The sequence below is a fragment of the Gorilla gorilla genome, chromosome 1, assembly GCF_029281585.2.
Source record: "Gorilla gorilla gorilla isolate KB3781 chromosome 1, NHGRI_mGorGor1-v2.1_pri, whole genome shotgun sequence".
NCBI classification, from domain to species: domain Eukaryota; kingdom Metazoa; phylum Chordata; class Mammalia; order Primates; family Hominidae; genus Gorilla; species Gorilla gorilla.
In genome coordinates, this window is record NC_073224.2 from 79822913 (window position 1) to 79846147 (window position 23235).

The window sequence follows — 23235 nt, forward strand, 5'->3', positions numbered from 1 at the left end:
TATGTTATGCCAGGATCTGCTTTTTATCTGGGTCAATATTGCACATCCCAAGGCTCATTCACTGGAAGAAGACATAAAATTAGAGTTTGTAAGCACTTCTCACATACGCTAAGGACTGACAGGCAATAAAATGTTAATTTCCTTGCCCGAGTTTAGACCTCTTTCTTTGACCAGGCGTTACAGCCTTGGCTCATTTCCTAGATACGGAGAATGCCCATCATTTGTTAGTTCAAGGCTTGGAGTATAGTTGATCTTCAATTTTTATAAGAGAGAGTGAGATACAATTCAGTTGACTAGATAGGAGCATGGAATGTAATGCCACTTGTTGCATCTGGAATCTCCTTGACTCCTCCCTGCTTCCCACTCTTTCTCCCCACAGAGAGGAGCTGATGACTTCATCCTCCTTCGACAGCCTGGAGGTTCTCTTAGATTCCTTTGGGCCGGTGCGCGACTGCAGCAAAGATAACGGGGGCTGCAGTAAGAATTTCCGCTGTATTTCAGATCGCAAGCTGGACTCCACTGGTTGCGTGGTAGGTCTGCCCTGCAAGCTAGTAGTTTCTGTTTGAGGATGGGGAGGAAAGGCACGGGGGAAGACACAATACAGATACATAGGGAAAAATGTGCTGTGATCCCCAGTTGTAAACACCATTAAGTGTAAATTAGGGATTTTCTCTTGATAAGGATGAGAAGGTAATCATGAATCAGTTAGTCGAGAAGTTGTTGTGGAGTACCTACTATGTGCACTATAACTATTCAAGAAAAAAATAGTTGAAAAGAACTAAATAATTGCTTAATTGTACGACACTGATTCTAAATGTAATAGGAAATTTTAGGAGAAACCTACCTAAAGCTAGAGTGATGAAAGAAGTAAGTTATGCCAGGAATGGTAGTGAAAAAATAAAAATAAAAAAAAAAAACTTTGTCCTCTCTGTGACCACAGCAATGAGCACCCGCTTCTTCAAAGCTGGGCTCCTAAAGTTCTTCGTTATCAGCTCTATGGACTCTGTTTATGGTGGCTGACTCACACCTGTAATCCCAGTGCTTTGGGAGGCCGAGATGAGAGAGTCACTTGCAGCCAGGAGTTTCAGACCAGCCTGGGCAACATAGCGAGACCCTAGTCTCTACAAAAAAAAATGGAATAATTTTGCTGGGCATGGCAGTGTATGCTGATAGTCTTACCTACTCTGGAGGCTGAGGCAGAAGGATTCCTTGAGCCCAGGAGTTCAAGGCTGCAATGAGCTATGATCTTGCCACTGTACTTCAACCTGGGCAACAGAGTGAGACCCTGTCTCTTAAAAAAAATGTGATACTATTAACTAGTAAGACAATTTGGGCTACAGTGGACTGAGCTATCTCCCACATCATGGATGTGAAGACTGAACTGTGCCATGCAGGGAAATGGAGGCAGGAGCAGATGAAGCCTTTAGCTGCTGGCTCCTTTGTGTGGACCATTCTTATGCCCATAGCACTATTGTCTGTTTCCATCCCTCCCTTCTTCGAAGGCAGAATGATGTAGTCCTCAAGAGAGGAGAGGGAATGAGTCCGAGGAGGCAGGGAGGAAAGCCATTCAGATTGACAGCAGAGGAGAGGAAGAGATGATTCACTGGTAGCTCTACTGGATTGGCGGTTGGATCAGGAGCTTCCAGCTCTGGGGAGGATATGGTGCCCCATCTCTCTTTCCAGTCTGACAGCTGTGCTTTGTGAGAAGACCCAGAGCAGGGACAAGCTGTGAGGATGCTGCGCTGATGCCATCTTTCCCCTCCCCTCTTCCCCATTACTGAGCACCTGTTCTGTTCAGGGAGCTGCTCTCAATCAAAGACGGATATGTGCCTGGTACAGGGTGGAGTGCTCCCAGCCCTAAGGCCTCCCCAGACTTTTACCTATGAGGCAGCAGTTGACAGGAGGCTGATTCATCTGAGAAGGAAGAGAAAATGAAGAAAAAGAAAGGGAGAGAGAGAGCACTGAGGGGCAGGTAGGAGGAGAACCTGTGGGTCCATGATAAGGAGGGGAAAGAAGAACAGGAAGGACTGTCAGGAAAATGCAAAGAACAGTGCTCTTTAGGTCACGTCTCCCAAAGGCAGCCAAGGGGGAAGTTGATGTCCCACAGTGCCACCCTCCCTTTGGCTGGTCCACTCTCATATGTCTTAAGCAATGTGCTCCCAGCTGGGATCCTCAGGAGACAATTTCACTATCTAATGGAGCTCCCAGCTGAGACACTTTTAAAAAAAGCTATTCAGCTTATATTTCTTCATCCATATTTGAGCCTTTCATTTCTTATTACTGTCTGGAGTCATTCTAAGTGCTGAAACACTGTGTGTTCACATGTGCACCTCCTTCCCTACCCTCTGTAGCCACTGCAGTATGGGTTTGAGCATGCACATGCATTAGCAGACAAACACAGGGTTAGGCTCTCCCTCTTTTGCCACTTCTGTGTCCCTTCCTGAGCCCCTCAGGGTCTGCCTGTCAGATACCTTCTGTTGGTGATCCTAGCCCCTTTTACTTGGCACGTAGCTATGCTGATGGATTTTTGTACTTTTAACACTGATCTGTGAGACAGAGCTAGCAGGAATAGTTCTGATGAATATGCATTTGCAATAAGGCTGCTGCATTTTAGAATTGGAGCCACTGCAGAAAGTCACCCAGTTATACCAGTACTTGGTATTAGCATAACACTTTGAAGCCACTGGACCACGTGGCTTCTGGAGAAGGAGGGGCAGGCGGATTGGCAGACACACTCGATTTCCTTTTTCTCATTGGCTGGTGAAGCATAGGCTTCCTGAGGCAGGAGGACGGATGGGTGAGAGCTGATTCCCATCATGACACTTGTGACTCCACTGAGAAGGTCAGAAACTTGACCTTGAGCCTGACCCATCTCCAGTGAGCATCGGTGCTGTCCTAAAGCTCTGATATATCAGCAGAGTGGTCCCTTGTCATCTGGAAGTGGACCAGGGACAAAGGTATCAGCTGAACCAACTGCAGTTTGCAGAGCATTGGCCCGCCTTCCTCCTCTCCACGTAAAGTTTACCTTTAGTCCTCTGGGTGCTGAACTGAAAGGCTTCCCAAGAAAGGCCTATTTTTATGAAAGGAGAGAGATAAGAAACTCAGAACACGCTGACTCTTAAGGAACCCAAGGAAGGAGAAGAGATGTGGGCAGAGGCAGAGCATATACCCTTATATTTTCCTGGCTGAATTCAAACCTGACAGGTGGGATTCTTGTTTGGTCCGCATAGGCTGCTCAACCTTCATTCTTTCTAGGAAGCAGGACATGTTTCTCAGTTATGCATGGACTCCCACAGGGTTAATTGCTACACAGTTAATTGCCCTATTGTTTATATAGTCTCTGAGGACAGGAAACAAATATCCGTGAAAGGCACAGACCTGTACAAACCACAGTCACACCATTCCAAGCCAGAATGCCCTCCAATAGCCACGGATTGCTGAAATTTCATGAGGGTTCCAAGCATCATGGTCAGCTACCCACTGCTGATGACCAGCTCTTACTCATTGTTCTTAGTGTGCAAGGTAAGAGCCGTGTTCCTTACTGGTGATGTACAAGAGCAGCAGTTTTCTGGTCTATTGAGTGAGCCCTATAGGGTCTTTCAAGAGTACTTATAATCTTAGTGCCTCTGTAACAAACTACCACAGATGTAGTGGCTATAAGTTACACATATTTATTGACTTACAACTCTGTAGATGAGAATTCAACATGGGTCCCACTGGGCTAAAATTGAAGTGCCAGCAGGACTGCAATTCTTTCTGGAGGCTCTAGGGGGAATCCATTCCCTTGCCTTTTGCAGATTCTAGAGTCCACCCAGATTTCTTGGCACATGACTCTTCCCCATATTTAAAGCCAGCAACAGTGCATTTTTCTGACCATTTTTCTGTAGCACATCCCCCTCTCTCTCCAATTCTGCCTCCTCTTTCTGCTTTCAAGGACTCTTGTGATTACATTGAGCCCGCCTAGATAATCCAGGATAATGTCTCCATTTCAAGATCCTTAATTTAATCACATCTGCAAAGTCGCTTTTGCCATGTGAGGTGATATCTTCACAGGTTTCTAGGATTATGCCAGGGACATCATTGGAGGGAGCAGCCATGGGAGATGGCAGCGGGGATTGGAGCAGGCTTGGCTGGCAGGACTTCAGCCTCCCTGCTCTGAGCTTTAGCCAGGATATCTTCACCCTTATCAAGTCTATCTATTGAGGTTTCATATAAAATTTTGTTTGAATCTTTGAAAATGATTTCTAATGCAATGAAAAAGAGGAAAACCCATGCTCTAATGCTCCTTCTTTAACTTCACACTCATTCTGAAAGTGGCCAAAAAATGCCTTAGCTTTGTAAGATGTAAGAATGTACACAGGTGAGCAGCCTGTGCCATGGAAGGGGAGAAATCGGGTGCCCACTTTCTCATGTATTGAACACACGACCTTCCTTGCCAGAGCATTATGCTCTAATAAGCTTTGAATTACCCAATGACCCTGCCGCCCTTCCCTCCACATGCTATCTACAATGGTTTCCCATGAAATGTGTCATTTCACCTCTACTGGAGCACAGATGTGCGGAGACCATCACAGATTACCATCTCTCTCTCTGTAGGACAGTAAGCAGAAGAGTGTGCCTCAGAGGCTTCCAGAGAAATGGAGGCAGGAAGCTATCACTGCTGAAATATAAATTTAACTCCATCAAACTTTTCCCCTTGGGAGAAGTCCTGCATGGCTTGAGCCTGCATGTCAGAGCCCATCAAAAAGTTTGGGAATCATTATTTGTAAAAGAAGTGAGGTTGCCATTTAGTAAAAGAGAACCCATTTCTAATAGGAATTATAGTTGCATGTCTTGTGAATCATCTAAGGTAAGGTGAGGCAGGATCAGCTGCAAGAATCTATCCCTTTTCTCCCAGAGGCCCTGAATATGTTCATGTATTTATCTCTCATACTCATCTCCCAACAGAGCACCCACTTCATAATCTGGAACGGAAGTATGCATCTTAGTGAGTCTTCGTGAGATTTGACCAGCCTCCTAAGTAATTAATCAACTAAAAATCACTGGTAGGAAAAGAGGGGAAAGATGACAAAGAAAAGGAGTTGAATGGGAAAAATCATTTTAATCTCATTAGCGAATTATGCCTTATACCACTAATAAGTCAAGAAGCCATGAGCATCTCACGAAAGATGATTAACCTTGTGTATTTTAGGGGTCACTGAAATATGAGCTCATTTGTTCAACCTTTTTGTTAGGGGAGGGCTGTTGCCATAATAAATGGAGTTTTCTTCTTAAGCCTGTAGTTTATAGAGTCCCTAGGAATGCTAAATATAACCTATGCAAAGAAGGGTTAATATATGACCTTGGGGGTCTCTCCTGATCAAACAGTTCTCTTTCAAGGAATAAGTGGAGGCATTGTCCACAGCCAGGAGAAAAGAATATCCAGCCCTTGCAAACAGAAAATGCATGCTTCTCCTGGAGGCAGGATTTCTTTCTGAGAACAGGACTCTGGCAACAAACACTTCTAGGATGAAGGGCATGGTTTGGAGACTCTGGTTTCTTTGTACTTAGCTATAGATTTTGAGGGAACCCAGAATGTGGATGCAACAGCAGAAAGAAGATTCAGGCAAAAAACAAAACAAATTTATACCTTAGGAAACTCCTTAAAGAATGTGTGTTCGGATTCCCAAAGGTTAAGAAGAAAATTATTTTGGGTTTTAGCCTTTTTTTTTTCTGGAAATCTTTCTAAAATGTTTTACTCTGAACTGCAGCCTAAGGAAGTTCCAGTGCAGTAGGGATAATTGCATCTTTTTCAGTGATTGAGGATCTTGACGCGCCATCAAGGTCGTCACTCTGGACACTTTATAATGTTTTGTCCTAAAATATTTACACTCAGTGTTTTGGTACTTCGTGTGTGTGTATGCATGCATGTGCATGTGCGTGTGTGTGTGTGTGTGTGTGTGTGTGTGTGTGTGTGTTTGAAAAGAGAGAGAGAAAAAAAAGAAAGAAAGAAAATACTAGGCTGAATCTACGAATCCTAATTGACCCCAGAACACACTCTGGGAATTTCTTAAAGCAATCAACAAATCTACAGGATTGCTTTGCTTTGTTGACACATTGACTTTGTTTCTTTAGGGATTCTCATGAATCCAGATTTTATCATACTAGAGAAGCAGCATGGCGGAGTAGATGGTAAACACACACGCTTTCAGGACAGACAATCTAGGCCCGAAGTCTGATCATGCCATTTTCCACCACTGGGACCCTAGACAAGTTACCTCATCTTTCTGAGTCTAATTTTCCTCATCTTTAAATTGTAGAAGATGAAATGTACCTGTGTTATTGGGTTGAAGATAACATATGTAGACCATTCTACACAAAGAATTGCTTAATTTCTGATAGCTGTTAATACTATTTTTGGCTTTACTGATAAGTAAAAAAATAAAAAACCTGGACAAGACAGCTAACTGTCTTTTCTGCAAGTTTCCTAAGAGAGTATGAGTTTCAGCTGGTCCAATTTGGGATAGCAGTGGTCATCTAGACGTTAAAGCCAGGCAAGATGTGGTTTTGGAATTCTGAAACAAAGCCTGCTCATGTTTCATTCAACAAAGTCTTTGTCAAAAATCATGCTTGAAGGAGAACTCTGAAAAAAGCGGGTGGTTGGAAAGATGGAAACTACTGGCTAGTGACTGAGGTAGCTAGGTGGTACAAGGGCTGAAACCATATGAGGCGGGAATAAAAGAAGGACTGACTTTATCTGCTTAATGGCTTCTAGCAAGCTGTCTAGAAGGAGGGAAAAATAAACCAAACTCATGGCAACCAGTGCAGCCCATTCAATTCCAATCAAACTTCCGTGTCTTCCAGGTTTCTATCCTGCATCCATGCCTGGGCAGCCGCACAGTGCTGAGGCCAGCTCCCTTCTGGTGGCACATCTGGCCTAACAGCTGGGTGGCCAAGGAATATGATTAGTGGGAGGCTAGCAAAACATGGGGGGCAATCCTCAGCTGCCTCATTTGCTTGTTTACCATCATCTGGAACAGCTGGGTTTGCACAGCACGAGGCAGCACTTGGAAACTTCTTTAAATGCTGTCACCTTCCAGCACTCCAGCTGCCTTCATGGGGAGAAAGGGAGATGGACCAGGCTGGGAGCCTGGCAGGCCCACAGGGGGCCATTTGTTTGGGAAGTTACAGAATTAGTGTTAGCAAACAGTGCATATCCTGCCTGGTGATGATCTTCAACTAAGAAAGAGGAGGAAGGAGAGGTGAGTTTTCAGAGGCACACCTGCAGCAGCTGTGGGCTACTAAGACAAGGTGCTTGGCAGCAAAGAGAAAGTGCAAACCAGGCAGTAGGGAGGGAGGGGAGATGTTTAACACTGTGTTTCATTGAGTTTAGAAAGTTTTGCTTTAGTTTGGTGTTGGTTTTGGAGGAGTGTGTTAACTTGTTGGCGGTATGTATACAGCATAGTCATTAAAAGCCCCAGCATTGGAGTCAGATCTGGACAGACCCCCAGCTCTGCCCGACTCTTGCTGCTTGACCTTGTGCAAGTTACTTAGCTGCTTCCAGCCTATTAGAAAGGATTGGCTCTAATGCAAATGTACAGAATCTGTTGCAGAAGGTGCAGGATGGGGAAAAAAAGTCTTTGACTTTGAAACAGAGCCCAGTGCAGTGAGAAGAGTTTGTGAATTAACTGGCAATGTTAATGGTGTCCTTACCTCTAAATAGGGATAATATAGGGTATTGTGAGATAAAATACCTAAAGTACTTAAGCATAGTGCCAAGCTCCTCATAAGTGTTCAGTAAACAGTGACTACTGTGTAAATGGTTAAGTGTGGTGTGTGCTAATGATGAAGCAGCTAATGATGCTAAAGCTGCTAATGATGAATCAGCTAAGTCACGGACTCCACAGCCAACCTACAAAGGGTTCAAGCATGGTTCTGCCAGGAGCAGCTGTGTGACTTTAAGAAAGTGAAACTCTCTGTGCCTCAGTTGCCTCATATGCAAAATGGGGATGATCATACTGCTTACCTCCTGGGGGTGTTGTGAGGATGACATGAGTTAGTGAGCACCTTAGACCACGGCCTGGCGTATAATAGGTGATGGGTAAGTGCCATAATTCTCACCAAGTCCTTTTGTCTTCTTCTGGGAAAAGACATCCCTTCTTAGATATTCTCTTTGCTATAATTCTTGGGGAGTATATTACTGAGGACAAGGTAGTGCTGAAAAGCTAAATATTTTGCATTAAAAGTATCCAGCCAAATCCAAGTGCAGCACCTGTGGGTGACCATATAGTAGGTACCCTTGTGTCTTAGGTGTCTTCCAAAGAGCATCCCTGACACAGGGAGGTGATGACACAGCTACTCCCACTATGAGAGCAACCCCCCTCTAAGCTTACAGGGAATGTTCACTTCCTCCTTCAGGCTGGAAGCCCTGGCTCAGTCCATTCCCCCCAACACTGCTGTTTGGTACCATTGTTGACAAAGGGCTTTAGACACTTAAAAAACTCTTAGTACCACCAAGGCCAAACAGCAGCACTTCCTTCCCGTAGCCCAGTGGAATCTTTGCAAATGCATTTTCATTCCGGCCCTTCACTTCCACTCTCCTGCCAGCCAGAGGCCCATTTGGGAGGCCAGTACACCTCGGCTGTGTCTTGCTACAGTGCTCTCTTCCAGCCTTTTTGGAGGAAGTGTCTTTAATGCAAATGTGTGTGATCAGTGTCAAGAGAGAAGAAGCAAGACGTCAAAAAAGGTCACTTGTTTTTAAAAGAAGTCTGCTGTGGTAGGAAATTCGTGGATTACTTGCGAATGTTAATAGTTTCAAGGCTGAGTGCTACAAATTGGTGTCAGTGGTTACACTCAGTTCCCCGATTCACCCACGTATGTGGATGCTTTCTGATTGTGCCAGTGCCCATCTGGACTCAGTCCGATGAAGGACAGCTCTGGCTGCTATGACCGCCACATCGGGGTGGACTGTTCTGACGGCTTCAACGGCGGCTGTGAGCAACTGTGCCTCCAGCAGATGGCGCCCTTCCCGGACGACCCCACCTTGTATAACATCCTCATGTTCTGCGGGTGAGTTGAGCTGCCAGCGAGGCCACCTGGCGTCCATCTGTCCCAGGACGCAGGACTTTCAATGCTAAATCCAGGAAATGTGAGTGAATAGGTCACCCTAGGCCATCCCTTAGTCTCTGAGGAAAGAGCCTCTAGGACTTGGGGGGGGAACATTTTTAAAGTCGAGGGGGAACATTTTAAAGTTGGGTGGGACCTAAGTCTAGTCCAGCCCCTATAGATGGGGAAACTGAGTCTGGGGAATTTACCTGCAAGGGGAGGTTAACTACGTGGTTTACTTAAATCATTCTCCAATTAAACCAGCATTTTCCAAGTTGTGTTTTGAAAGGCTATGTTAATTAAGTGTTTTGTGACAAAAGGTTTTTATTGTTTAAAACTCGGGAAAGAGTGTGCAAAACTAGTCAATTCTCAAAAAAGGGGGGTGGTCTTTGGACAAATGGAAACTTTTCTAAATTCTGCCCCCAAAGTCCCAGCACTGTGTGCAGCCACTCCTCCTGAGGCACAGTGATTCCTCCGTGTGAGGAGCCCTTTCTTGCAGGCAGGCTCTCCCACCCACCTCAGTTCATCTCTTCTCAGGATCACTCTGTGAGGGAGCAGGGCAAGCAATGCAAACCCATTTTACAGATGGAAAAACTAATGCACAGTGAGGTTAAGTGACTCCCTCAAAGCTGGGAAGATGGTGAGTGAGAAGATTAGGACTAGATTCAGGCCCTCCCTGATTTTTCAAAAGTTCTGTGGTTCTCTGGAAATTTAAATTTACACTGCTGACTGGAATTATATTTAAAGACAGTTTATGCTATATTTATAAAGTAAACAAAGATTCAGCTATTCTTCTACAGCCATAGTTAGCTTGTCTATCCTTCCCCCACTCTCCATTCTCCCCCCTCTCCCTCCCCTCCCCTCTCTCTTCCGACCTGCTAAGGACAGAACTTACTTTATGCCACAAACTGTGCCGACCACTGAGCTGCAAAGATAAATAACGTATAGTTCTTGCCCTCAAGGATCTCACAGTCTGATAGGCTTGCAATGATAATCAATGTTTATAGTCATAAAACTAGGCTGGATTGTTGCCCAAAGCCAGTGCCTGCTGAATAATCATGTAATGTTATTTTATTGTGTTTCATTTTATTTCTTTGTAATTGAGCCATTTTCACATTCAGTTTCTTGTAAACTCTCATACCATAAATGGAAGCCTGCTCTATATCTTAATATTCTCTGTAATGTTATCATTAGGGTTGACCCATTTCAATTAATAGAGGTCAATTCAGCCAAAGTTATATAAACGTATTTATTTAATAAACATATATTTGAGCACCTACTTTGCACAGAGAACCTTGGGTGTCAGGTGTTGGAAAAAGAACAGGATACCCGACCTGATCTTTCCCCTCAAACGAGTTTACAGTGGACACATGGTCAGGAGAATGAGGAAGATGAGGCAGTGTGAAAGGGGAAGCTGTCCAGATGTTCAAGGTGGACTGAGAGGGAACCAGCCAGCTTCAGAATTCTTCCTAGAAACACTGTGCTATTGCTCAAGGAGGGAACCACTTCACTATCTTGTCCCAGACCTAAGCTGGTGCCATGGAATCCTCTGGGAATCTTGAGTCACATCTATTTCCTGGACTAATGTAGTAGGACCTGGACTGGATTTCTTCCCTGTTTCAATAAGAATCAGACACACGTGTGTTTAGCACTATCCAAGGTACTATATATAGCCTGCCGAAGAAGTCCTTGATTTGAGATTCTTATATAAAGACCAAATCACATACATTTATAATTAAAGAGCTCTAATCACACCTGTTCACACAAATATATAAATGGTAAATGGAAAAAGCAGTTAAAGGTGCATGAACATGGGCCTCATTTGCACCTCTACTTCTACAAATAATAATATTTAATGAACACTAGCTATGTGTTAGGCACTGCATAAGCTCATTACATGCAGTCTGTCAATCTTCTCAACAACCCAGTGAAGCAGCTACTTTTTTCCCCTTTCTACAGTTTTGGAAACTGAAGCTCAGAGAGGTTAATCAGCTGGCCCAAGGTTTCCCTGTAAAGGACAAAGTCACTGCTATTACAATATTGCTTCTCGCTATATTATTCCTTGTTCCTCTATGTAAGACAGAGTTCTTTATCTTATTATAACAATGACTGTGGATAGGAATAAATGATGTGCTTTAATATCATGAGCATCTTTAAATTCTAAATTTGGTTTATGTCCAATGAGAGACCCAGATTAAATCAATATTCTTTTTTAATGACAGCCTTATGAAAAAAGTTCTTACTTTAGCTAAAAAATGTAAATTCTTCTCACTATAACTACAAATAAGGTCCAATTAATGACTTATGAGTTGCTGACCCATATTTACTAACATTGATGTTGCTTTTCCATCCTAATGAGGAGGATGCCAAGGAAGCAGTTGTTGGTTAATGGTGCACCTGGCATTCACACTGTGTGCCCTAGGGTTTATTTAGTTCAGGAAGGCTACTCCTAATGGAGGAGGAGTTTTTATGGGTTGATATTGTGTTTGGATACATTCAAACAGAACAGTGCCAGGAGATGATAAATCTTTCTAATTTCTTAGTTGACTTATCACAGGACCAGATTAGAAAGTTATTAATTTCTTAAGCACGGTGTCATTCCTTTTGCTGCCTTATTACCCTTCAAACAAATGCAGGGTCTGACCATGTAGATGGTTCTTAAGAGAAGCTCTAGAATATCTTGGATTTAAATGTGCTAACTCATTTACAAGCTTATCTTCAGTGATACTTACCCTGACCTATTTGGGTAACTGTACAGTTATTAGAGGAGAGGCTACTCTAAAGTTCTGACAGCACTTCTCTGCACAGCAAAGGTGAGAGATTTAGTCTGATCACATGATGAAAGGAGCCTCAGTTTACAGGCTTAAAAAATCAATGAGTCAAAATCAAATTGGAATATAACTTGGAAATCTAATCTTTGGTGATCCAACATGCTGTCAAAGGCATTTCCTCCCAATATACGGGGTCGACTTGCCTGCATGGGTCATTGATGGAATAACTTATATTGAGCTCTCCTCTGTGCTAGGTGCATCGAGGACTACAAGCTTGGTGTGGATGGACGCTCTTGCCAACTCATCACGGAGACCTGTCCAGAGGGAAGTGACTGTGGGGAAAGCAGGGAGCTTCCCATGAACCAGACCCTCTTTGGGGAGATGTTCTTTGGTTACAACAACCATTCCAAGGAAGTGGCTGCCGGACAGGTGCTGAAAGGAACATTCAGGTAAACCTCATATACATAGAACTGATTGTTCAAGGCTGTTTGTGGACTTTCTCTAAAGAGTTTGCACTAGCATAAAGCTTTATATCTTGGAGCAGGGTAAATATGATATGTCTAAAGGGATAGACTACATTCTTACCCTTGGTCTTCTCCAAGTCTACATTCCTTCTTCCAGAATCCAAGAACCATGCTTAGTTTGGATTAACAGTAAAGTTTTAAATGAGATTTTGCTTTGCCCAGGCAGGGACTGGAAGATTTTCCATGGAAGCCCACACGAAAATGCTCAAGCTCCATTTCCCTATGAATGGAAGCATCAGTGTGTGAGTCAGTCTAGAACAGCAGTCTTCACAGTGTCATCCAAGGATACCTAAGGGTCCCAGGAACCCTCTCAGGGCATATCCAAGGTCCTGCCTTTTCCAACTACAGAAAAGCTGAATTTTCTTCCCAAACAAGATATTACCATAAATTGAATTCAGATATGAGAATCCAGCTATCTTCAATTGTTAGATATTTTTTAAATTTGCAAAAAATATAAAATATTACTTCTCTCATGTTTTATAAAATATGTTAATATTGAATGAATTCATTGTTTTTACGTGAATTAATAAATTTTTAAAATTTCTATTTTAATTTCTAATATTGTACATATTGATAGACGTAATTGGGCCTTTTTATATAAATATAATAAAGCTACTTGGGGCCTTCAATTATTTTTAAGAGTGTAAAGGAATCCTGAGAATAAAATGCTTCAAACCACTGATTTAGAATATTTCTAGGTGGTTCTCCCTTCAATGCCTGTCCCTGTTCTGCCTTGAACTATTTAAATACATCTTCTTAGAACCCATGGGAAAATATTTTCTGGGAGATGATGATGAGGAAGAGGAGGAAGAGGAGGAGGATGTCAGTATTATGATATGGACCAGCAGTTGACAGCAACCTGGGCCTAGACCCTCATGAGCAAACTGATAGTCAATTTTCAAGACAGTTTTTGGAATCAGCTGCTTTTTCTGTTGTAGACAGGAGACATTACTAACATTTCCCCTTTTAGCCTGGGAATTGGTTTGCCAAAGGCAAGAAGTGAGGTGTCATCACTAATCTAGTGGTGGCTGAAGTCTTCACTGTAGTCTAGAAATGAGACTGACTCTGCCTAGATCTTGTCAAGAGGAGGTCAGGAAGTAGGGACTGAGTTGGGAAAGAGGAAAGCATAGTCTTTACCCTTTTGGTAGATCTTTTCAGCTGGTTTATTTCCCATTTCCACAGCCCTCACCCCACCAATCATACCCATTACGTCTTACTCCGACATGTATTTACAATGGGGTTCAGGGTGAGGGGAACTTATTGGTTCAGAAAGAATTTTACATTGGGAGGCCATTTACTGTGGCTCACGCCTATAATCTCAGCACTTTGGGAGGCCAAGGTGGTGGGTGGTTCGCTTGAGCTCAGGAGTTTGAGACCAGTCTTGGCAACATAGTGAAACCCCATCTCTACAAAGAATACAAAAAATTAGCTAGGTGTGGTGGCACGTGCCTGCAGTTTCAGTTACCTGGGAGGCTGAGGTGGGAGGATCACCTGAGCCCAGGAGGTCAAGGCTGTAGTGAGCTATGATTGTGCCACTGCACTCCAACCTGGGTGACAGAGTGAGACAATGTCCCAACAAAAATAATAATTTTACATTGTGGGTTGAAATTAGCCAGGCGTGGTGGCACATGCCTGTAATCCCAGCACTCGGGAGGCTGAGGCAGGAGAATTGCTTGAACCCTGGAGGCAGAGGTTGCGGTGAGCTGAGATCCTGCCATTGCACTCCAGCCTGGGCAACAAGAGTGAAACTCCGTCTCAGAAAAAAAAAAAAAATGCTCAGTAAGGAGTCAGGTTCACCTGAACACTCAGAAATGAAGATCTACCCTCTTTCTAGGCAAAACAACTTTGCTCGTGGTTTAGACCAGCAACTGCCAGATGGTCTTGTGGTGGCCACTGTGCCCCTGGAGAATCAATGCCTAGAGGAGATCTCGGAGCCCACCCCTGACCCTGACTTCCTGACTGGTGAGTGTGCCTTCTCAACCTTATTCAACTGGCACAAACAGGCAGCTCCCTGCAGTTTCATAAAATTAAGATTTGACCTCACTTATTTTGGTTTCTAAGCCAGTGATTTCCTTCATACACAATAAAAGCTCAGCCATAAAACTGAATGCTAGTAGGATTATTTTTCAATAAAATTGTTGATATTATCATATAATCTCCTGCAAAGTGGTCCTATTAGTGTATTTTCTTGTTAGTTTCACAGAGATGCATTGAAAACAAATAAGATAATGGTTGCTTAGAGTTCTTGGGGGATTAGAGGAAGTGACCAGGTCACAGAGGCAGAGAGAGAAGCTAGATTGCTACTCTCACCTAAATATCCATCATTGCTACTGTTGGGTTTCCTGGCAAGTATTTACCGAGCATCATGAGGAAATAGAAAATGACAGTTTTGTTGTCACATGACCCTGGGTTTGCATCTCTGCTACTTTCTAGCTGTGTGCCATTAGACAATAGAGTCTCACGTGGCCTCATGGTCCCCCATCATAAGATGGGGATAATAATGCCTGCCCCTCAGTATTGTTTTGAGCCCAGCAGTATTCTTCCTTCAGACTCATTGTGGAACAAACACACAGATTAATTAGAAGAGGCAGGAATCTCTGGGTATGCTTGCCTGTGTCTCTGAAGACCCCCAGCTGGCACCTCCTGGACCAAGGAAGAGACTTCAAGGTGTCCCATGGACTAATGAGAGGCGGCTGACTGAGATTTGGCAACACTTACTAGAAGACTAGACATGAGCTCAGTTCCACTGATTGCTTTGTACTTTTCTCTGTTACACTTCTCCCTATTCATTCTGTCTTCCTTATTCAATACCTTTGTAGACCCAGAAAGTCTGAGACAGGTCTCAGTTAATTTAGAAAGTTTATTTTGCCAAGGTTGAGGACGTGCACCTGTGACACAGCCTCAGGAAGTCCTGACAACAATGTGCCCAAGGTGGTAAGGGCACAGCTTGGTTTTATGCATTTTAAGGAGACATGAGACATCAATCAATATATATACATATACACGAAGTACATTGGTTTGGTCTGGAAAGGTGGGACAACTGGAAGCAAAGGCAGGAAGACTCTAAGAGGTGAGGGGGCTTCCAGGTCACAGATAGGTGAGAAACAAATGGTTGCATTCTTTTGAGTTTCTGATTAGCCTTTCCAAAGGAGGCAATCAGATATGCAATTATCTCAGTGAGCAGTGGGGTGACTTTGAATAGAATGGGAGGCAGGTTTGCCCTAAGCAGTTCCCAGCTTGACTTTTCCCTTTCGCTTAGTGATTTGGGGGGCCCAAGATATTTTCCTTTCACAGCTTCCTCTCCTTTTTTCCTCCTTTTCTGAAGAATGAGTTCAGCTAAGGGTAGGTCTCTTCCAGACATCAAGTTATGTTAAAAATGTGAGTTTAGACCTGAATGGGAAGAGATGTAGGTCTGTCTGATATAATATAGCATAGTGATTAACAGCCTCAGCTCTGGAGCCTGGCAGCAGGGCTTAGCTCCTCACTGGCTATGTGATCTAGACACATTACTTAACTTCTCTGTGCCTCAATTTCTTGTACCTGTAAAAATGGGCATTCTAATACTATCTTCCTCATAGGATTGATATGAGGAATAAATAAATTCATATTTGTAAAGTTTTTAGAACAGTTCCTGACCCATAGTGAGATCTATGTGTGTTGAATAAATAAATATTTAAAAGAAAAAAGAAAATAGTATGAAAACTATGAAGTAATATCTACCTTATAGGAAAGAAAGAGCAAGAGAAAAAAACAATTAAATATATTCTGGACCAGCAATAAATCTCTTCAAAATCAGTTGCCCTATGAAATATTACATGCACACATACACACACCTGAAGAAATTAACTTGCAGCTTCCGGACATATCCCTAAAGCCTGCATCTCTGGCATTAGGGAATCTAGTTTCCTTGTTGCCACACCGTTTGGGCAGACACATTCCACATGTGTGTGTAAAATGCCTTGAAGACGTGCGAGGTGGCACATACAAATAGCGTAGGTACCACACCGGTAATAAGATACGTGGCTCTGTTTAAAGATCTGCAGGACACCTCTCTCACAATATAACTTATGGTGGAGAGAAGAGATTTTACTTCAGTTATGAGATAGCCAGAAAAGTCCTGGATGTTACCTGAAGCTTTTGGGGAGGAGAGGGTGGATAAAGCTGAGAAACATCAGAAAAACATGTGGTTGACTCCCCTTCTGTGGGAACAAGGAAAGATCCAAACCTGGTCCTCATTCACGATAGAAAGTACTTCCTGCACATGCCATTGGACCTCCTAATTTGGCCCATTGGAGGCAAAAGGAATAGAAGGATGCCCAGATGGGACACTTTTATTTTGATGATCCCGAGGGAGTCAAATTTAAGCTTCAGATGACTTTAGCTCTAAAATCCTCTAAGCTAAAACTATGGGAATCTTGACCTGGCTACTTTTCTACCTTGCCTTTGTTTTTAACCTATTTTTGTTAAGAAGTGGTACCAGTTAAGCCAAGGTCACATATTTCCTTTGATGTAAGCAGGGATTGGGTTTGTTTTAAAGCTGAGAATAACTGGAGGAATCTATTAAAGAGATACTTGGCCAAATCTTCCCCACGTTAACTCTAGTTCTGGGAACATTTTAATTATATCTTTCCTAGACTTACATAGGGAATCTTATATCGTTTCACTGTATCTACTATTATAGGTCATAATTCCCATAAATTTAGCTTAGAGGATTTTAGAGCTAAAGTGATCTTAAGAATCTTCTATATCATCATTTCCAAGCATTTGTTTTTATTTGTTGTTTTTCTTATGAAAAGTCAGAGCTCCATTCATAAACAGGTTCTGCCTTCAAAGATGTTTGGAAAGAGTATCCTCCTCTCAGCAATAGACAACACCTCAACATTAGAGAAGTTTCCTAGAAGCCCTGCAGTAAAGAAATCCTTTTCACTTTAAGCCAGCAATTCCCGAGTCTATTTAACTAGAGAATCATTTTCACACATAACACCTATTTCTATCTTGCAGAATTATCAGTTTGAAGAACACACTGGAAAATACTGAACTACATGTCTTATCTTGCTGCTGGCTTCCCTCTTCATCAAAATAACAGGACTTTTTGGTGTTGTTGTATGGAAATAAACAAAGACCAAGCAAATAAGAACAGGCAAAGGCTATTTATTTGGAGGCTTGCTATAGCCGTCATCACTTGTATTTTGGCAGAGACTCAAAGGCAGGCAGAGGAGTGGAAAAGCTTTAGAGAGAAAAAAGGAAAGGCTTCAAGTATGCCCATATTGGAGGCTGTCGGTTGAGAAAGTTGTAGGTGGCTTAACTAGAAGTGAGCATCCTATGTGATTAGTTGGGGGTGCATATTGTACTTTCTCTGGTTGGACTTAAGTGGAACTGGGAAAAAAATAGGGAAGTTGTCAGCTATTAATCAAGTCCGGGTTGTTTGGCGTCAATTGTTATAGTGGTTATTTTTTGGCTTCTTGGGCTGTTTGTTATGGATAGTGGTCTGACTTCCTATAAGTCTGACTTACAGATAGTAGACTGGCTTCCTAGGCTGGTTACTCTAGATAATGGGTTGGTTTTCTGAGCTGGTTGCTGCAGATTGTGAGTCAGAGTTCTATTTTTATGTATAATCTGGCCATTGTCCATTTGTATATTCAGTCTTTCAGCTGAGAAAGAGAAGAAAGTCCAGAGGAGGTAGAGGAGGCTGCTGGCTGCATTCATAGGCCTGTTGGGTGACACAGTCATTAAATCTGTGTGAAGGTTTAGACCTCTGGGCTCTTCAGAATTTTTTAAAGTTCATCCAAAGGGGATGGACTCTTGGCTTTAGAACTTTGGGGCAATATACATATATCCCTGACATTTCAGATAAAATAACAAGAAAAAGCTAGTGTCCTCCCTCTATCCTTCCCTCCTTCCTTCCTTCCCTTCCTCCGTCCCTCCCTCCCTCCCTTCCTTCCTTCTTCCTTTCCTTCCTTCCTTTATTCTGTCCTTCCTTCCTTCCTTTCTTCCTTCTTCCTCATTCTTTCTTTTTCTTGCTTTGAATATTGCCCGTAAAGTCTGTTCAGTCATTCTTTTTTCAAGCATAGGTAGGAAAAATTAATATTTTTTCTTGAAAAAACATAGTCAGAGATATTGCTTGAAAAAAGTCATTCAGCAGAAATGTGTCCCAAAATAATAAAATTTTTTTTAAAAATTGAACCTGACTGCCTGTCAAGGGCACCTTGAGAAAGTATGTCATATGGCTCACCTAGAAAATATATATCTTTTAAAATACCCCTTTCTTTTTAACTAATGGAATTATTATCTGTACGTAGGCATGGAAAAACACTTCTAAGCATTAACAGTTATGTAAGTGTTCCCTGACTATGGTGTGGCATAAATGCATCCAGGAGAAGTGTTGATCAGCTAAGTAATGGAGTTCAGTTGTTTGGCCCATTCTGGATGGATATGGAACACTGTTATCCCCTCTTCCCCACCCAACATCTGTGCTTGTTTCTTTATTTTATCTTCCCTCTGTTGTTCCGGACTTAAAAGCCGAGGAAGTTATAACAAAAGCACCAATTAAGAAATGTCAAGTTTACGCAGTTAGGTATGATGAGAGAGAGGTAAGGAGGGTGATGATGATAACATTATGGAGGCCATGTATGTGTATGATATGTATGATACTATGATTCATTCTCTTTTCTCAAAGAACTTTTTTTTTTTTTTTTTTTTTGAGATGGAGTCCTGCTCTGTCACCCATGCTGGAGTGCAATGGCGTGAGCTCAGCCCACTGCAACCTCCGCCCCCTGGGTTCAAGCAATTTTTCTACCTCAGCCTCCCTAGTAGCTGGGACTACAGGCACACACTACCACACCCAGCTATTTTTTTTTTTTTTTAAGTAGATATGGGGTTTCACCATGTTGGCCAGGCTGGTCCCAAACTCCTGACCTCAAGTGATCTGCCCGCCTCAGCCTCCCAAAGTGCTGGGATTATAGGCATGAGCCACCACACCCAGCTTTCTCAAAGAACTTTTATGCCCATAATTTTATTTTGTTCTCACAACCTGCCTATAAGGCAGATAGGATGAATACTATTATTTACACTTTTCATATATGAAAACACAAGTAAATGAGTGGCCTCCCTAAAGTCATACAACTGGTAGGAATCCAAACTGAAAAGAAAGCAAGAGATCATCTCACCTAAAACTCTCACCTTACAGATGAAACAACTGGGAACTGAAAGATCCCTGAGCCAGGTAGCCAGAGAGGATAGTTAGGTTGCGAGAACAAGAAGTTATGGGTATGAAAGTGACTGTCATTTTGAAACTGCCTACTGCAGCAACACAGCCAGCCTTAGAGCTCAGGCTTTGTGATTCCTTTCCTGTTTCTTTTTCCCCTAGGAAATCATTCAATTAAAGGTGGCTTTGCCTAATAATTTGAAAAATTTTTATTTAGTGGGCTTTTTTTTTTTTTATAAATAAACTTTTCAAACTAAAAGCAAAGCTGTTGAGCTGACCTAACTAGACAATACTTGTTATTAAATAGTTCTACATATGATGCACATCTTATGTTCTAATAAAATATACCTTTAAAGCATGTGACTGAAGTCTTAAACTTGTAAAGTTAGAATTCCATTTGTATACTTTTGAAGTTAACGTAGAAGTTAAAAGCCAAAGTATGTGATAGTATGACTGTTGGTAGTCACAAAGATTAATGCCCTGAAAGAATATTTGAAAGAAAAGAATACTAAAAACCTTCTCTTAGTTTCAGGTAGCTTACCTTTGATTGCCTAAGATAAAATTTAAGCAATTGATTCACCAAGCACCTTTCCTGACCTTTTTTCTTTTTGCCTTACCAAAAATTATTCCCATATGATTCACACAGAAATGAAAATTTGGCAATTACTCACCTAATTTGATCAGGGTTGACAAGCAGCTAATTAATCCTACCTACTCTTCATCCAGTTTAAGCATTAAATTAGTTGCTTTAGCCTGAAAGAAACATGGGTCAAAATGGCAGGATAATTCACTACATATGTATTATTGCCATTATATTTGTAGACATGTGCACACACCACACATTCTATGCATAATATATATAAATTTACTATATATTGCCCTTATATTTGTATATATATATAAATATGTACACACATATGCAAGTGTGTGTATATATTCCTATAACTTACACATATAGCAAAGATTAAGCATAGAAATAAAGCTAAAATTGGTTTTCTAAACTTAGCAAGGCAATTTTTTTTCCTATGGCCTAATTATTTTGTTTCGGTAGCATTTATATTTATAGTAATGGCTAGAATTGAAACAGGGTGACACTCTTTTTTCAAGGTACTCAAGGAAGAATAGCCCATTAATAACATCACTAAGAGGCTGTAAGGTTGTGTTTATTGAGAGTGACCTTGGACAACTAACTTAACTTCTCAGAGCCTCAGTTTTTCCATTAGTAAGAAGGAGACAACACACGACTATCACAATGTCTGGCACAGAGATGGCACTCAATATTTGGCTGTTCCTGCCCCTTAATGATTTAGTCACCCTGATACTGTTCCTTCTGGTAAAGAAGAAATAAGCATTATCCGCCTGAGAGTAATTAAAACTTAAATACTGAACACAAATCAGTTAAATGAGACAGAAAAATCAATGTTATCAGGTATGTGAGCTGAGTCAATTACTGCAACCATTAAAGAGAGTAAAAATCAGGTGTATTACAGTAAGCCTAGAGTTTAATATAAATTTGCCATGGGGATATTATAGCAGAATGAGTAAGGACTGCCGCCTGGCCTCAGACTCATCTGGAGCCCCATCCTGGCTTACCTGGTGTCTTAGGGAACTTATCTTTTTTTGAAGTACTTTTAAACCCACAATTTTATTTGTTCTCACAACCTGCCTGTAAAGTAGATAGGATGAATACCATTATCCCCATTTTTCAGATATCAAAATGCGAACAAATGAGTTGCATGGCCCAAAACCATACAGCTGGTAGAAATCCGAATTGAAAAGGAAGCAAGAGGTCATCTCAGTTAAGCCTCTCGCTTTACAGACAAAATGACTGGGCACCAAAAATCTATTTGCCAGGTAGCCAGAGAGAGTGTAGTCAGGTTTTGAGAACAAGAAGTTATTGCGTGTGAAAGTGACTGTCATTCTGAAACTACTTACTACAGTAACATAGCCAGCCTTAGAGCCTCGATTTCCTCATTTATAAAATTCAAATAATAACAACTGTCCCATGAGGATCAAATGGCTTAATATATGTATGCAAAGTGCTTAGCAAAATGCCTGGCATGGAGTAAGGGTTCAATAAATGATAACTGTTGTTACTATGGTTCCAGAAATTCTCTTCATCAAAGAACATTTAATCATTTTCTCACAATTACAACACTTCGCCTCATAGAGGTGGGTCATGCTTTTTGATTTGGAACTTATGAATCAGTCTCAGAACTCAGCTTACATCTCTTCTGTCCTTAGGGATGGTGAACTTCAGTGAAGTGTCTGGGTACCCTGTGCTGCAGCACTGGAAGGTCCGGTCTGTAATGTACCACATCAAACTCAACCAAGTGGCCATCTCTCAGGGTGAGCACTGCTGCGGGCTATCCTGCCCACCTTCCCTGGAACTTAGAAGTCCTTTCCAAGGGGAGAAGCCTTTGGTCCCACTGTCGAAGATGCAGCCTAAAATGTAGCTATTGCATGAGGTGTGTGAGCTATTTACTCAGATTTATCCAGAAGAGCAGATGGCTAGAATCGAATTCTTTTCTAAGTAGAGATTACATTGCACGTGTTATCTTGGAATACAGAAGAGAGGGAAAGGGCAAGACTGGAGCCATTGAAGGTATAATTTTTCCTGGGCTCATCCAGTATGTGGAGAGGATACATAAAAGCAGACTTTTTACAAATTGACAGAATTAAGCATTCCAAATGCAAAGAGCATAATTTAGAGACTCCATACAATGAACTAAAAAAAGAGAGCAAGAAAGAGGGGGGAAGGAAAACCAGAAAGCAGCTTAACGCTCCTAAACAGCGAGTGAAATAAAGAGACTGAGAGATTGAGAGAAAGAGAGAGAGAGAGACAAAGAGAGAGAGAGAGAAATAGATATTAGCCCTCTGTTTATAGCTAGTAAGTTAAGCAGCAGTGAGTTCTAAACTTACTTAGGGTTTCAGAGTCAGCAATAGGGAGGTAGAGCCTTAGGGCCAATGGGAGGAAGATAAATGGTAGAGGACAAATAGAAAAGTTATGAAGTTAAGTGAGACAGAAACTCACAAAGGGTAAAGTTTTGTGCATTAAGTTTTGTGCTATATCCTTAATGCATTAAGGATATAGCACATTTTCACAGGACACAGGGGACCCAGAACTTTTTCTTTTTTAACACAAAAGAGTTCTTGGCAAGAAGTGATTGGGATGGGGACCTCACTGACAGAAACTCTTCTGGTGCAGCACATCTAGAAAGAACTAAGCTACTTTTCATTCTAGGAAAATATGATATTAGAGACTTTACTCCATTTACATAGTCAATGTGCACCCAGCACAGATGCTGTGCATATCAGGAGTTAACAATCAAATATCGCTGTTGCCACATGCCGTCCAAAGTCACACAATGGTGTCGCTGTGATGTGGATCTCAGCACTTGAGGTCTCAAGCTAAGCTAGACTTCACTTTGCCTTGATAGGAGACAGGTACGTAGAAAAGGAGACCGTGAAAAGCTAGCTAGATCCAAAAGGTATGGGATTTGGAAAATTTACCATAGGCCATCTTTCAGACAGATATACAGTAATTCTCTTAAAGAGAGACAGCAAATCCAAGAAGATTTGCCTGCAGGGTTGGGGGAGAGGAGGCCAACAAGTTTTCTCTTCCATTTGTCATTTCCCAGTCCTTTTATTT

At 42.0% G+C, this 23235-nt stretch overlaps 1 protein-coding gene across 3 annotated transcripts in view; it reads left to right on the forward strand.

Annotated features, from left to right (window-relative positions):
- ASTN1 (astrotactin 1) overlaps positions 1–23235 on the forward strand; it is a 307688-nt gene that overhangs the window by 206217 nt on the left and 78236 nt on the right. For all 3 annotated transcript variants that reach the window (XM_055377935.2, XM_055377933.2, XM_004027951.5), the window contains exons 11-15: positions 380–530; positions 8882–9048; positions 12110–12304; positions 14214–14341; positions 21828–21932. In XM_055377935.2, the coding sequence (XP_055233910.1) occupies positions 380–530; positions 8882–9048; positions 12110–12304; positions 14214–14341; positions 21828–21932 (746 nt within the window). The remainder of the gene's footprint in view (positions 1–379; positions 531–8881; positions 9049–12109; positions 12305–14213; positions 14342–21827; positions 21933–23235) is intronic.